Here is a 16,311-nt window from a genome sequence, read left to right as displayed (position 1 = left end):
TTTATTGCTGGAACAGCACAGCAGGTCAGGCAGCATCCGGGGAACAGGAGATTCGACGTTTCGGGCACAGGCCCTTTCCTGAAGAAGGGCCTGTGCCCGAAGCGTCGAATCTCCTGTTCCCTGGATGCTGCCTGACCTGCTGTGCTGTTCCAGCAATAAAGTTTCAACTTTGATCTCCAGCATCTGCAGACCTCACTTTCTCCGTACCGGAGAGAGGCCATTCTCCTGCCCGATTGCAGGAAGGGCTACACCCAGGCCTTCACCCTGTGGCCCACCGGCAGGGTCACACCAGGGAGAGGCCTTTCTCCTAACCCAAGTACGGGAAGGCCTTCACCCAGGCCTCCCTCCTGCTGGCTCACCATCGGGTCCACACCAGAGAGAGGCTTTTTGCCTGTGTTGAGTGCGGGAAGGTCTTTACCCATGTCTCCACCCTCATGGCCAACTGGTGGCACCACACGGGTGAGAAGCCTTTCAGCTGCCCTACATGCAGGAAGAGCTTTAGCTGCTCCTCCGACCTGCTGAGGCAGCAGCGGGTCTATACCAGGGAGAGGCTGTTCGCCTATCCCAAATGTGGGCGCAGGTTCACATGGTCCAGCAACTTGCAGAGGCACCAGCAAGGGCACCAGCGCTCCCAACAATCAGATTCTGTCAGTGATGCTGCTGTGCCCGTTCTGACACTGGGTGCAGTAGGAGAATCAGTGGGCATGTTTTTGTTTTCTGATGGATTCCCCCAACCCACAGTGGTTCAGTGGTTAGCACTGCTGCCTCACAGCACCAGGGACTTGGGTTCAATTCCATCCTCAGGATGACTGTCTGTGTGGAGTTTGCAATTTCTCCTTGTGTCTGCGTGGGTTTCCTCTGGGTACTCCAGTTTCCTCCCACAATCCAAAGAAACACGGGTTAGCTGAATTGGCCATGCAAAATTGTCACATAGGTTAGGTGCATGAATCAGTGGTAAATGTGGAATAATGGGGGGGGAGAATGGGTCTGGGTGGGTTACTCTTCAGAGGGTCAATGTGGACTTGTTGGGCCAAAAGGCCTGTTTCCACACTAAGTAGGTTGTAACAGGCCTATCTTTATTAGGTGGCTATATACTGATGAGAGTAAAGAGGTAGGAATATCAGGAGTGGGTTTATTATGGGAGGAGTATGTATGGTTTGTAAGAATGAGTATTTCACAGTTAAGTATTTCAGTAGCAGATGTTTTACAGGTCATGTATAACACAGCAGTTTGCTTCACCAGACTGACACCTCGTTTTTAGGTATATCATTTGCTTGTCTTGGCACGCCTTCTGACACTTTTCATTGAAACAGGGCTGATCCCGTGGCTTGATGGTAATAGTAGATTGTGTTAGAGTATGATTCTGTGCTGCTGAAGTGAAGGCAAGACTTCATCTCCATAAGGACTGTATGATGGCCACTCTTACTGATACTGCCATGGACAGATATATCTGCAGCTGGCAGATTGGTAAGGATCAGGTCAAGTATGTTTTTCCCTCTGGTTGGTTCCCTCACCATGTACTGCAGACCCAGTTGATGCAGCTATGTCCTTTAAGACATGACCAGGTCGATCAGTCATGCTGTTTGTGGTGGGCATTGTAATCCCCCATCCAGAGTACATTCCGCACCCTTGCCATCCTCTGTGCTTCCTCCAACAGTTATTGAATGTGGGGGGAGTACTGATTCATCAGCTGATGGAAGATGGAGCGTGGTAATCAGCAGGAGGTTTTCCTTGTTATTTAACCTTATGCCATGAGACTTCACGGTGTTGGGAGTCAATGCTGTGGACTCCCAGAGCATCTTCCTCCAACTGTATATCACTCTGCTGCCACTGCTGCTGGGTCTGTTCTGGTGGTGAGGGAGAAAGGTGATGATGATGCCTGGGACATTAACAGTAAGATAGACAATCAATCCATCATACCATCCATCTAATATGTCTCAGCCATGATATCACTCACATAACACACAACCAACCCAGTATACAAACCACCTGATATACAACATTTTTGTGCCACTGTAGTTTGACCATAGGGCTGCTCTGTCATTTGAGAGAGTTGACTGCTGGTGATTTAACCTGAGGGTTACCATACCTTGGGCGAGGAGAGAGGTTGAGAAGGAGAGTTGCTTTGCAAATTAACCATCCAGCCAACTGAACGAAACCGATCCTCTTTATACCATTTTACTGCCCATCCAGTTTACCACACTGTCATTTTACAACCCAACCCACGATACAAACCTCACAGCTGCAGGGGTTAGCCCGATGCCTTGCGTTGCGAGGAACCCAGGAGCGATTCCAGCCTAAGGCGACTATCAGTGGAGTTTGCACATTCTCTCTGTGTCTGCGTGAGTTTCCTTCAGGTGCTCTGGTTTCCTGCCACTGCCTAAAGCTGTGGAGGTTAGGTGAATTGAGCATGCTAAATTGCTGTGTTGTGTCCAGGGATGTGTAGATGTGTAGGCTAGGTGGATTGGCCATGGGAAAAGCAGGGATAGAGGTTGGTGGAGTCGGGATTGGCGGGTGGGGGGGCTGCGGTTTGCACAGTGGTGGGTGTCTGGGTGGGATGCTGTACTGGGAGTCAGTGCAGACTCGATGAACTGAATGGCCTCTACTGTTGGGATTCTGTGATTCTACAAGCTACTCATTATACAGCCACTCGGTATATAGTTCATGCAGTATACAAGTCACTTGGTATATAGTTCACATAGTATACAAGCCACTTGGAAAATAGTTCACGCAGTGTACAAGCCACTCGGAATATAGTTCACGCAGCATACAAGTCACTCGGTATACAGTTCTTGCAGTATACAAGTCACTCGGTATATAGCTTACCCAGTATACAAGCCACTTGTTATATAGCTTACCCAGTATACAAGCCACTCAGTATACAACTTACCCAGTGTTCAAGCCACTTGATATATAGCTTACCCTGTATACAAACCACCGAGTATATAGCTTACTCAGCATACAAGCCACGCGGTATATAACATACCCAGTATACAAGCCATTCGGTATACAGCTTACCCAGTATACAAGCCACCCAGTTTATAACTTACCCAGTATACAATCTACTCGGTATATAGCTTACCCAGTATACAAGCCAATTGGGATATAGCTTACCCAGAATACAAGTCACTCAGTATATAGCTTACCAAGTATGCAAGCCACCTGATACATAGCTTACCAAGTATACAAGCCAATTGGTATATAGTTTACCCAGCATATAGGCCACCTAGTACATAGCTTACCCAGTATACAAGCCACCTGGTATAGGGTTTACGCAGTATACAAGGCACCCAGCTTATAACTTACCCAGTATACAAGCCACTCGGTATATAGCTTACCCAGTATACAAGCCACCCGGTATATAGGATACCAAGTATACAAGCCATCTGGTATATAGTTTACCAGGTATACGAACCATCCGGTGTATAGCTTACCAAGTATATAAGCCACCCAGTACATAGCTTACCCAGTATACAAGCCACCCGGTATAGAGTTTACCCAGTATACAAGGCACCCAGCTTATAACTTGCACAGTATACAAACCACTCGGTATGTAGCTTACTCAGTATACAAGTCACCCGGTATACAGCTTACCCAGTATACAAGCCACTCGGTATATAGAATACCAAGTATACAAGCCTCCTGGTATATAGCTTACCAAGATTACAAACCACCCAGTATATAGCTTACTCAGTATACAAGGCACCCGGTATACAGCTTACCCAGTATACAAGCCACTCGGTATATAGCTTACCCAGTATACAAGCCACTTGGTATATAGCTTACCAAGTATACAAGCTACCTGGTATATAGCTCACACAGTATACAAGCCACTTGGTATGTAGCTTACCCAGTATACAAGCCACTTGTTATGTAGCTTACCCAGTGTACAAGCCACTTGGTATATAGCTTACCCAGTATACAAGCCAAGCGGTATATAGCTTACCCAGTGTACAATCCACTTGGTAGATAGCTTATCCTGTATACAAACCACCTGGTATATAGCTTACTCAGTATATAAGCCACGCGGTGTATAGCTTACCCAGTATGCATGCCGCTCGGTATATAGCTTAGCAAATATACAAGCCACCTGGTATATAGCTTACCAAATAAAACGCATAGGGCCGGCTGAGGTTCTGCTATGTTCAACTGCCTGCGGTAGAACAGCCGCCATCTTGGTAGTGGCGGGATTCAAACCCGGTATGTAGCTTACCCAGTATACAAGCCACCTAGTATACTGTATACCCACTGTTCAAGCGACTTGGTATATAGCTTACACTGTATACAAATGACCTGGTATATAGCTTACTCAGTATACAAGCCACGCGGTATATAGTTTACCCAGTATACAAGCCACCCGGCTTATAACTGCCAGTATACAAGCCACTCGCTATATAACTTACCCTGTATACAAGCGACTCGGTATATAGCTTACCCAGTACACAAGCCACCTGGTATACAACTACCCAGTATATAAGCCGCTTGGTATATAGCTTACCCAGCATCCAAGCCGCCCGGTATATAGCTTACCCAGTACACAAGCCACTCGGTATATAGCTTACCCAGTATACAAGCCACCTGGTGTATACCTTACCAAGTATACAATCCACCTGGTATATAGCTTACCCAGTATACAAGCTACCCGTTATATAGCTTACCCACAATACAAACCACTCACTATATCGCTTACCAAGTGTACAAGCCACCTGGTATATAACTTACCAAGTACAAGCAACCCGGTATATAGTTTACCCTGTATACAAGCTATTCGGTATATAGCTACATACAAGCCGCCCGGTATATAGCTTACCCAATACACAAGCCACTCGGTATACAGCTTACCCAGTACATAAGCCACTCGGTATATAGCTTACCAAGGATACAAACCATCTGGTATCTGGTACATAGTTTACCAAGTATACAAGCCATCCGGTATATAGTTTACACAGTATACAATCCACCCAGTATATAGCTTATACAGTATACAATCCACCCGGTATATAGCTTACCCAGTATACAAGCCACTTGGTATATAGCTTACCCAGTATACAAGCCACCCGGTATATAGCTTACCCAATGTACAAGCCACTTGGTAGATAGTTTACCCTGTATACAAACCACCTGTGATATAACTTACCCAGTATACAATCCACGCGGTGTATAGCTTACCCAGTATGCATGCCACTCGGTATATAGCTTACCAAGTATACAAGCCACCCGGTATATAGCTTACCACGTATACAAGCCATCCGGTATGCAGCTTACCCAGTATACAAACCACCTGGTATATAACTTACCCAGTATACAATCCACACGGTTTAAAGCTTACCCAGTATACATGCCACTTGGTATATAGCTTACCAAGTATACAAGCCACCCAGTATATAGCTTACCAAGTATACAAGCCACCCGGTATGTAGCTTACCCAGTATACAAGCCACTTGGTATATAGCTTACCCTGTAAATAAACCACATGGTATATAGTTTACTCATTATACAAGCCACACGGTATATAGCTTACCCAGTATGCAAGCCGCTCGGTATATAGCTCAGCAAGTATACAAGCCACCTAGTATATAGCTTATCAAGTATACAAGCCACAGGGTAAATGGCTTACCCAGTATACAAGCCATTTGGTATATAGTTTACCCAGTATACAAGCCACCCGGTATATAGCTTACCAAGTAAACAAGCCACCTGGTATATAGGTTACCCAGTATACAAGCCACTCGGTAAATAGCTTACACTGCATACAAGCCATTTGGTATATATATCTTACCTGGTATACAAGCCACCCAGTATATAGCTTACCCAGTACGAAAGCCACCCGGTATATAGCTTACCAAGATTACAAGACACCCGGGATATAGTTTACTCAGTATACAAGCTACTCGGTATATTGCTTACCCAGTATACAAGCCACCTGGTATATAGGTTACCCAGTATACAAGCCGCCTGGTATACAATTACCCAGCATATTAGGTGGCTTGTATACTTGGTATCCTATATACCGGGTGGCTTGTATACTGGGTAAGCTATATACCGAGCGGCTAATATGCTGGGTAATTGTATACCAGGCGGCTTGTATACTGGGTAACCTATATACCAGGTGGCTTGTATACTGGGTAAGCAATATACCGAGTAGCTTGTATACTGAGTAAACTATATCCCGGGTGTCTTGTAATCTTGGTAAGCTATATACCGGGTGGCTTTCGTACTGGGTAAGCTATATACTGGGTGGCTTGTATACTTGGTAAGCTATACACCGGGTGGATCGTTTACCTGGTAAACTATATACCAGGTGGCTTGTATACTGGGTAAGCAATATACCGAGTAGCTTGTATACTGAGTAAAGTATATAGCTTACCTAATATACAAGCCACCCAGTATATAGCTTACCCAGTATACAAGCCACCCAGTATATAGCATATCAAGTATACAAGCTACCCGTTATATAGCTTACACAGTATACATTCCACCTGGTATATAGCTTACCCGGTATACAAGCCACCCAGTATATAGCTTACCCACTATACAAACCACTCGGTATATAGCTTACCAAGTATACAAGCCACCTGGTATATAGCTTACCAAGTACAAGCTACCCGGTATATAGTTTACCCACTATACAAGCCACCCAGTATATAGCTTACCAAGTATACAAGCAAACCGGTATATAGCTGATACAGTGTACAAGCCACTCAGTATATAGCTTACCAAGGATACAAACCATCTGGTATATAGTTTACCAAGTATACAAGCCATCCAGTATATAGCTTATACAGTACACAATCCACCCGGTATATAGCTTACCCAGTATACAAGCCATTTGGTATTTAGTTTACCCAGTATACAAGCCACCCGGTATATAGCTTACCAAGTAAACAAGCCACCTGGTATATAGGTTACCCAGTATACAAGCCACTTAGTAAATAGCTTACACTGCATACAAGCCATTTGGTATATATATCTTACCTGGTATACACGCCATTCAGTATATAGCTTACCCAGTACGAAAGCCACCCGGTATATAGCTTACCAAGATCACAAGACACCCGGGATATAGATTACTCAGTATACAACCTACTCTGTATATTGCTTACCCAGTATACAAGCCACCTGGTATATAGGTTACCCAGTATACAAGCCACTTGGTATACAATTACCCAGCATATTAGCCGCTCGGTATATAGCTTACCCAGTATACAAGCCACCCGGTATATAGGATACCAAGTATACAAGCCACCTGGTATATAGTTTACCAGGTAAACGATCCACCCGGTGTATAGCTTACCAAGTATACAAGCCACCCAGTATATAGCTTACACAATATACAAGCCACCCAGTATATAGCTTACCCAGTATACAAGCCACCCGGTATAAAGCTTACCCACTATACAAACCACTCGGTATATGGCTTACCAAGATCACAAGACACCCGGGATATAGATTACTCAGTATACAACCTACTCTGTATATTGCTTACCCAGTATACAAGCCACCTGGTATATAGGTTACCCAGTATACAAGCCGCCTGGTATACAATTACCCAGCATATTAGCCGCTCGGTATATAGCTTACCCAGTATACAAGCCACCCGGTATATAGCTTACCCACTATACAAACCACTCGGTATATAGCTTACCAAGTATACAATCCACCTGGTATATAGCTTACCAAGTACAAGCTACCCAGTATATAGTTTACCCACTATACAAGCCACCCAGTATATAGCTTACCAAGTATACAAGCAAACCAGTATATAGCTGATACAGTGTACAAGCCACTCGGTATATAGCTTACCAAGGATACAAACCATCTGGTATATAGTTTACCAAATATACAAGCCATCCAGTATATAGCTTATACAGTATACAATCCACCCGGTATATAGCTTACCCAGTATACAAGCCATTCGGTATATAGCTTACCCAGTATGCAAGCCACGCGGTATATATCTTACCTAGTATACAAGCCACTCAGTATAAAACGTACCCCATATAAAAGCCACCCAGTATATAGCTTAACAAGATTACAAGACACCCGGTATGCAGCTTACCCAGTGTACAAGCCACCTGTAATACAATTACCCAGTATATAAACTTCTCGGTATATAGCTTACCCCGTACACAATCCACTTGTCATATAGCCTCCCCAGTATACAAGCCACCTGGTATATAGCTTACCCACTATACAAACCACTCAGTATATAGCTTACCCAGTATACAAGCCACCGAGTATATAACATTCCAAGTATACAAGCTACCCGTTATATAGCTTACACAGTATACAATCCACCTGGTATGTAGCTTACCCGGTATACAAACCACTCGGTATATAGCTTACCAAGTATACAAGCCACCTGGTATATAACTTACCAAGTACAAGCAACCCAGTATATAGTTTACCCACAATACAAGCCACTTGGTATATAGCTTACCCAGTACATAAGCCACTCGGTATATAGCTTACCAAGGATACAAACCATCTGGTATATAGTTTACCAAGTATACAAGCCATCTGGTATATAGCTTACACAGTATACAATCCACCTGGTATATAGCTTATACAGTATACAATCCACCCGATATATAGCTTACCCAGTATGCAAGCCATCCGGTATATAGCTTGCCCAGCATACAAGCCACCCGGTATGCAGCTTACCCAGTATACAAGCCACTGGGTATATAGCTTACCCAGTATGCAAGCCATCTGGTATATAGCTTCCCCGGTATACAAGCCACCCGGTATGCAGCTTACCCAGTTTACAAGCCACCCGGTATATAGCTTACCCAATGTACAAGCCACTTGGTAAATAGCATACCCTGTATACAAACCAGCTGTTATATAGCTTACCCATTATACAAGCCACGCGGTGTATAGCTTACCCAGTATGCACACCGCTCGGTATATAGCTTAGCAAGTATACAAGCCACCCGGTATATAACTTACCAAGTATACAAGCCAGCGGGTAAATGGCTTACCCAGTATACAAGCCACTTTGTATATAGTTTACCCAGTATACAAGCCACCCAGTATATAGCTTACCAAGTAAATAAACCACCTGGTATATAGGTTACCCAGTATACAAGCCACCTGGTATATAGGTTACCCAGTAGACAAGCCCCTCGGTATATAGCTTAGACAGTATACAAGCCACCCAGTATGTAGCTTACCCAGTATACAAGCCACTTTGTATATAGCTTACCCTGTAAACAAACCATCTGGTATATAACTTACTCAGTATACTAGCCATGCGGTGTATACCTTACCCAGTATACAAGCCACTTGGTATATAGTTTACCCAGTATACAAGCCACCCGGTATATAGCTTACACAGTATACAAGCCACCTGGTATGTAGGTTACACAGTATACAAGCCACTCGGTATGTAGCTTACACAGTATACAAACCACTTGGTATATATCTTACCTGGTATACAAGCCACATAGTATATAGATTACCCAGTATAAATGCCACCCGGTATATAGTTTACCAAGATTACAAGACACCCGGTATATAGCTTACTCAGTATACAAGCTACTCGGTATATAGCTTACCCAGTATACAAGCCACCTGGTATACCGGTTACCCAATATATAAGCCACTCGGTATATAGCTTACCCAGTATACAAGCCACCGAGTATATAGTTTACCCAGCATACAAGCCACCCGGTATATAGCTTACCCAGTATACAAGCCACTTGGTATATAGTTTACCCAGTATACAAGCCACCCGGTATATAGCTTACACAGTATACAAGCCACCTGGTATGTAGGTTACACAGTATACAAGCCACTCGGTATGTAGCTTACACAGTATACAAACCACTTGGTATATATCTTACCTGGTATACAAGCCACATAGTATATAGATTACCCAGTATAAATGCCACCCGGTATATAGCTTACCAAGATTACAAGACACCCGGTATATAGCTTACTCAGTATACAAGCTACTCGGTCTATAGCTTACCCAGTATACGAGCCACCGGGTATGCAGCTTACCAAGTATACAAACCATCTGGTATATAGCTTACCCAGTATACAAGCCACTCGGTACATAGCGTGCCCAGAACACGTGCCACCTGGTATATAGTTTACTCAGTATACAAGACACCCGGTATATAACTTACCCAGTATACAAGCCATCCAGTATATAACTTACCCAGTATACAAGCCACTCAGTATATAACGTACTCTGTACACAAGCCACCTGGTATATAACTTACACAGTATACAAGCCACCCGGTATAGAGCATACCCAGTATATAAGCCACCCGGTATATAGCTTACCCAGTACTTAAGCCACCTGGTATATCAATTACACAGTATACAAGCCACCCGGTATAGTACTTACCCAGTATACATGCCGCCCAGTATATAGCTTACACAGTACAAAATTCACCCGGTATATAACTTACACAGTATACAAGCCACCCGGTATAGAGCTTACCCAGTATACTAGCCCCTTGATATATAGCTTACCCAGTACACAAGCCATCTGGTATATAGCTTACCCAGTATACAAGCTGCCCGGTATGTAGCTTACCCAGTACACAAGCCACCCGGTGTATAGCTTACACAGTATACAAGCCACTTGGTATATCGCTTACCCAATATACAAGCCACCCGATGTATTGCTTACCCAGTACACAGGCCACTTGGTATTTAGCTTACCAAGTATACAAGCCACCTGGTATATAGCTTACCAAGTACAAGCAACTCGGTATATAGTTTACCCAGTATACAAGCCACACGGTATATAGCTTACCCAGTATACAAGCCTCCCGGTATATAGCTTACACAGTATACAATCCACTTGGTATATATTATGGGTGGCACGGTGGCACAGTGGTTAGCACTGCTGCCTCACAGCGCCAGAGACCCAGGTTCAATTCCTGCCTCAGGCGATTCTTTGTGTGGAATTTGCACATTCTCTCCGTGTCTGCATGGGTTTTCTCTGGGTGCTCCGGTTTCCTCCCACAATCCAAAAAAAATGTGCAGGTTAGGTGAATCGGCCATGCTAAATTGTCCGTAGTGTTAGGTGAAGGGGTAAATGTAGGGAATGGGTCTGGGTTGCGCTTCGGCGGGTCAATGTGAACTTGTTGGGCCGAAGGGCTTGTTTCTACGCTGTAGGTAATCTAACCTAATACGTTACCCTTTATACAAGCCACTCGGTATATAGCTTATCAAGTATACAAGCCACTCAGTATATAGCTTACCAAGTATACAAGCCATCCGGTATATAGCTTACCCAGTATACAAGCCACTCAGTATATAGCTTACCAAGTATACAAACCATCTGGTATATAGCTTACACAGTATACAAGCCACCAGGTATATAACTTACCCAGTATACAAGCCACTCAGTATATAGCTTACCAATTATACAAGCCATCCGGTATATAGCTTACACAGTATACAAGCCACCAGTTATATAACTTACCCAGTGTACAAGCCACTTGGTATATAGCTTAACCAGTATAAAAGCCACCCAATATATAGCTTACCCAGTACACAGGCCACCCGGTATATAGCTTACCTAGTATACAAGCCATCCGGTATATAGCTCACATAGTATACAGGCCACTCAGTATATAGCTTATCAGTTTACAAGCCCCCCGGTATATAGCTTACCCAGTATACAAGCCACTTGGTATATAGCGTACTCAGTACACAAGCCACCTGATATATAACTTACACAGTATACAAGCTACCCGGTATAGAGCTTACCCAGTGTACAAGCCACTTGGTATATAGCTTACCCAGTATACAAGCCACCTGGTATATAGCTTACCCAGTATACAAGCCACTTGGTACATAGCTTACCAAGTATACAAGCCTCCTGGTATATAGCTTAACTAGTATACAAGCCACCTGGTATATAGCTTACCCAGTATACAAGCCACTCGGTATATAGCTTACACAGTATACAAACCACCCTGTATATAGTTTACCCAGTTTACATGCTACTCAGTATATAGCTTACTCAGTATACAAGCCACCCGGTATATAACTTACCCAGTATACAATCCACCCCGTAAATAGTTTACCCAGTATACAAGCCACCCGGTATAGAGCTTACCCAGTATACAAACCACTCAGTATATAGCTCACCCAGTATGCAAGCCACCCTGTACATATCTTTTCCAGTATACAAGCCACTCAGTATATAACTTACCCAGTATACAATCCACCCAGTATAAAGCTTACCCAGCATACAAGCCACTCGGTATATAGCTTACACAGTATACAAGACACCCTGTATATAGCTTGCCCAGTTTACATGCTACTCAGTATATAGCTTACTCAGTATACAAGCCACTCGGTATATAGCTTACCAAGTATACAAGCCACCTGGTATATAGCTTACCAAGTTAACAAGCCACTTGGTATATGGCTTACCCAGTATACAAGCCACCCTGTGTATAGCTTACCAAGTATACAAGCCACTGGTATATTGCTTACTCACTATACATGCCAGCCGGTATACAGTTTACCCAGTATACAAGCCTCCTAGTATATAGCTTACCCAGAATACAAGCCACCCGGTATGTAACTTACTCAGTATACAAGCCTCCTGGTATATAGCTTCCCCAGTATACAAGCCATTCGGCATATAGCTTCCCCAGTATACAAGCCACTCGGTATATAGATTACCCAGTATATAAGCCACCCGGTATATAGCTTCCCCAGTATACAAGCCATTCTGTATACATGCCAGCCAGTATATAGTTTACCCAGTATATCAGCCACCTGGTATATAGCTTACCAAGTATACAAGCCACCCAGTACGGAGCTTACCCAGTATACAAGCCACCCATTATGCAACCTGCTCCTAGTACACAGCCCGCGTAGTGTACAACCCATCCACGATACTGCCACCCAATATATACCTATCCATTATACACCTGTCCATTGCACATTAACCAATTACACAACCATTAGTTAAATGTCTGCACATTATACATGACCTGTGATACATTTACTCTTGAAATACCTCCCTGTGAAGCACTCATACCCATTGCACACCATCTATTGCACACTCATATGTTGCACATTGTCCATTGCACAATCATACATTGTACAGTGTCTGTTGCACACCACCCATTGCAAACTCGTACATTACTCACACATCTGTAACACTCCCATTCTCCAGAGCTAGTTACCCACTATTATTACTCAGCTCACCATGATGCTTGTACACTGGCGTATGATACACCAGTCTGGGACATTACTGCTCGTTACACACCTGCCAATTTTGAGTACAGAGGGAGAGGTCTCTGGGAATTGAAAACAGACAGGAAAATATCTCTCCCTGATTTGAGTATTGAAGGTAAGTCTGGAATTTGAGTGTAGAGGGAGATGGGCTGTGGGATTTGAGTATAGACGGAGAGAGAAGTGTGGGATTGGAGAAACGAGGGAGAGGAGATCTGGGATTTGAGTATAGAGGGAGAGGTGTCTCTGGGGTTTGAGTATAGAGGGAGGACGGGTCTGGGATTTGAGTATGGGGGAGAGGGGTTGTGGGATTTGAGTACAGAGGGAGAGGTGCCTCTGGGACTTGAGTGCAGAGTGGGAATTGTGAGTCTGGAAATTGGGGCGGCAGGTGGCTCAGTGGTAAGCACTGCTGCCTCACAACGCTAGGGTCCGGGTCGACTGTGTGGAGTTTGCACATTCTCCCTGTGTCTGCTGGTTTCCTCCCACAGTCCAAAAATGTGCAGGTTAGGTGGATCGGCCAGGGGGAATGCCGGGTTACAGGGTAGGGTGGTCGGTCTGAATGGGGTATCCTTTGTAAACTCGATGGGCCGAATGGCCTGCTTCCACGCTGTAGGGAGTCTAGGGTTCATCCACGCGATGTGAGATTGATGGAGGTGGCAGCATCGTGTGCAGTGGTTGAAATTTTCAGCAGAGTTACACCGCGTTCGGGATGTGGTGATGCCATTAGTAACCTGGTCCACTCCCCCCCTAGTCCCGTGGGCCTGTCACTGCCTGTGAAAAGGCTGTTTGGTATGCGCTGGTTGAGAGCACAGCAGCTTCTGGTAGTGAGTGCTATGAGCTGGTGTAAACGAGAGTGCAGACAGCATTAGTTTCCGTTTCGATCCGGCGGCTGCGTCAGTCAATGTAGCTGTGTGACAGCCCACAGTGTTCAGCTGAGGGAATTGAAGTAGCCTTGAACTCACGCTGGAGGAGTAACAGTGCACAGCATTCACAATCAGTCTCACAGACACGTGTGTGTCTGTGCAAAGGTAGAAGTCACACCAGGTGCCTGGCTTTCCCGAACACACTTGTGGGTCCAGCTCGCCTTCACAGCTGAATGCAAAAAGGAACTGAGTGCAAGAGAACGAGAAAGCCATTCAGAATGGGCGCAGTGATGGGTACGCTATCCCTGCCAACAAAACAGAGGAGACATTCAAGAGGTAAGGTGCTGGGAGCAGTCACAGCCTGTGATTTGCTTCACGTCTTCATTTTCCCTGAGTGAAGAAGGCACGTTCACTGAAGCGGGTCATCGCCCGGAATAGACGCTTTGTTTCTGCACTGAAGGGTTGATTCCCTGCTTGCTTGATTTCAAGTTCATGTGAAATCCTGTGCTGTTTGTAGAATAATACATGCAGAGTGGATTTTAAAAAAAACTGTTGCAGCTGATGGTGGGCAGTGTGAGATGGCTTTTGTGCGCTTGGTACACCAGCTGATGTTGCAGAATGGGGCGAATCTGAAATAATTACAGGGGGTACATAGCAATATTACCGAAACCCAACTGGAAATGCGTCCGATAATAAACTAAAACTTACAAAGTGATGAACTGAAACGTAGCGATTAATATAAGGAAACTTATCCACTAACGTTGTGAACATTCCCACTAAGAAAGAAACATAGTAATATAGTAGCAAAACAGAAACTGTTGAAAAATCTCAGCAGGTCTAACAGTGACCCTTGTTCAGAAATGGACAGTATATAGTATCACATATCAATTATACAATGTAGTAGAATTGTAATATCGTGTTATTACCCAGTAAAATAGTATTACTTTTGTGTAATCGTCTAGTAATATAGTGCAATAAAACCAGCAATGTATATTTACCCAGTAATATAGTGTAATAAACCTAGCAATATAGTGTTACAAACCCAGTAATGGAAAGGAAATTACCTATTAACATAATGGAACAGACGCAGGAAGATAGTGAAATAAAGTAGTCATAGAGATGTACAGCAGAGAAACAAATTAATCCCAAATTAATCAATTTGCCATCATTTGGCCCATATCCCTCTTAAACCCTCCCTATGCATATACCCATCCAGATGCCTTTTAAATGCTGCAATTGTACCAGCCTCCACCATTTCCTCTAACAACTCATTCCATGCACACATCACCCTCTGTATGTAAAAGTTGCCCCTTACGTCCCTTTTAAATTTTTCCCCTCTCACCCTAAACTTATTCCCTCTAATTCGGGACTCCCCCACCCAAGGAAAAAGACATAGAACATTACAGCACAGTACAGGCCCTTCAGCCCTCGATGTTGCGCCACCCTGTCATACTAATCTGAAGCCCATCCCAACTACACTATTCCATGTACGTCCATATGCCTGTCCAATGACAACTTAAATGCACTTAAACTTGGCGAATCTACTACCGTTGCAGGCAAAGCATTCCATACTCTTACTATTCTCTGAGTAAAGAAACTACCTCTGACATCTGTCTTATACCTATCTCCGCCTCACTTTAAAGTTTTGTCCCCTCATGTTTGCCATCCCCGTACTTGGAAAAAGACTCTCCCTGTCCACTCTATCTAACCCTCTGATTATCTTGTATGTCTCTGTCTTTATTTGAGGAAAGACATTCTGGCTATTGAGGGAGTGCAGCATAGGTTCACGAGGTCAATTCCTGGAATGGCGGAATTACCTTACACTGAAAGAATGAAGCGACTGGGCTTGTATACCCTTGAGTTTAGAAGACTGAGAGGGGATCTGATTGAGACATATAAGATTATGAAAGGATTGGACACTCTGGCAGCAGGAAACATGTTTCCGCTGATGGGTGAGTGCCGAACCAGAGGACACAGCTTAAAAATATGGGGTAGACCATTTAAGACAAAGATGAGGAGAAACTTCTTCACCCAGAGAGTGGTGGATGTGTGGAATGCTCTGCCCCAGAGGGCAGTGGAGGCCCACTCTCTGGATTCATTTAAGAAAGAGTTGATAGAGCTCTCAAGGATAGTGTGATCAAGGGTTATGGAGATAAGGCAGGAACAGGATACTGATTAAAGATGATCAGCCATGATCATATTGAATGGTGGTGCAGGCTAGAAGGGC

The 16,311-nt window shown here is 44.2% G+C and overlaps 1 protein-coding gene across 4 annotated transcripts in view; it reads left to right on the top strand.

Moving 5' to 3' along the window:
• The window catches only part of LOC122556773 (Kv channel-interacting protein 1-like), a 315,700-nt gene that overhangs the window by 51,719 nt on the left and 247,670 nt on the right, over positions 1-16,311 (top strand). The window contains exon 1 of one of the 4 annotated variants that reach the window (XM_043703919.1): positions 13,760-14,420. The exons of 1 other annotated variant lie outside the window; for it this stretch is intronic. In XM_043703919.1, coding sequence (XP_043559854.1) covers positions 14,318-14,420 — 103 coding nt within the window. In that variant the 5' untranslated portion in view covers positions 13,760-14,317. Of the gene's footprint in view, positions 1-13,759; positions 14,421-16,311 lie in introns of those variants that run through there. 2 more of the 4 variants (XM_043703921.1, XM_043703918.1) reach the window with 2 other exon arrangements.

The sequence above is a fragment of the Chiloscyllium plagiosum genome, chromosome 14, assembly GCF_004010195.1.
Source record: "Chiloscyllium plagiosum isolate BGI_BamShark_2017 chromosome 14, ASM401019v2, whole genome shotgun sequence".
Lineage (NCBI taxonomy): Eukaryota > Metazoa > Chordata > Chondrichthyes > Orectolobiformes > Hemiscylliidae > Chiloscyllium > Chiloscyllium plagiosum.
The sequence above is the reverse complement of the archived record's forward strand: the minus strand, read 5'-3'. Positions and strand labels throughout refer to the sequence as shown.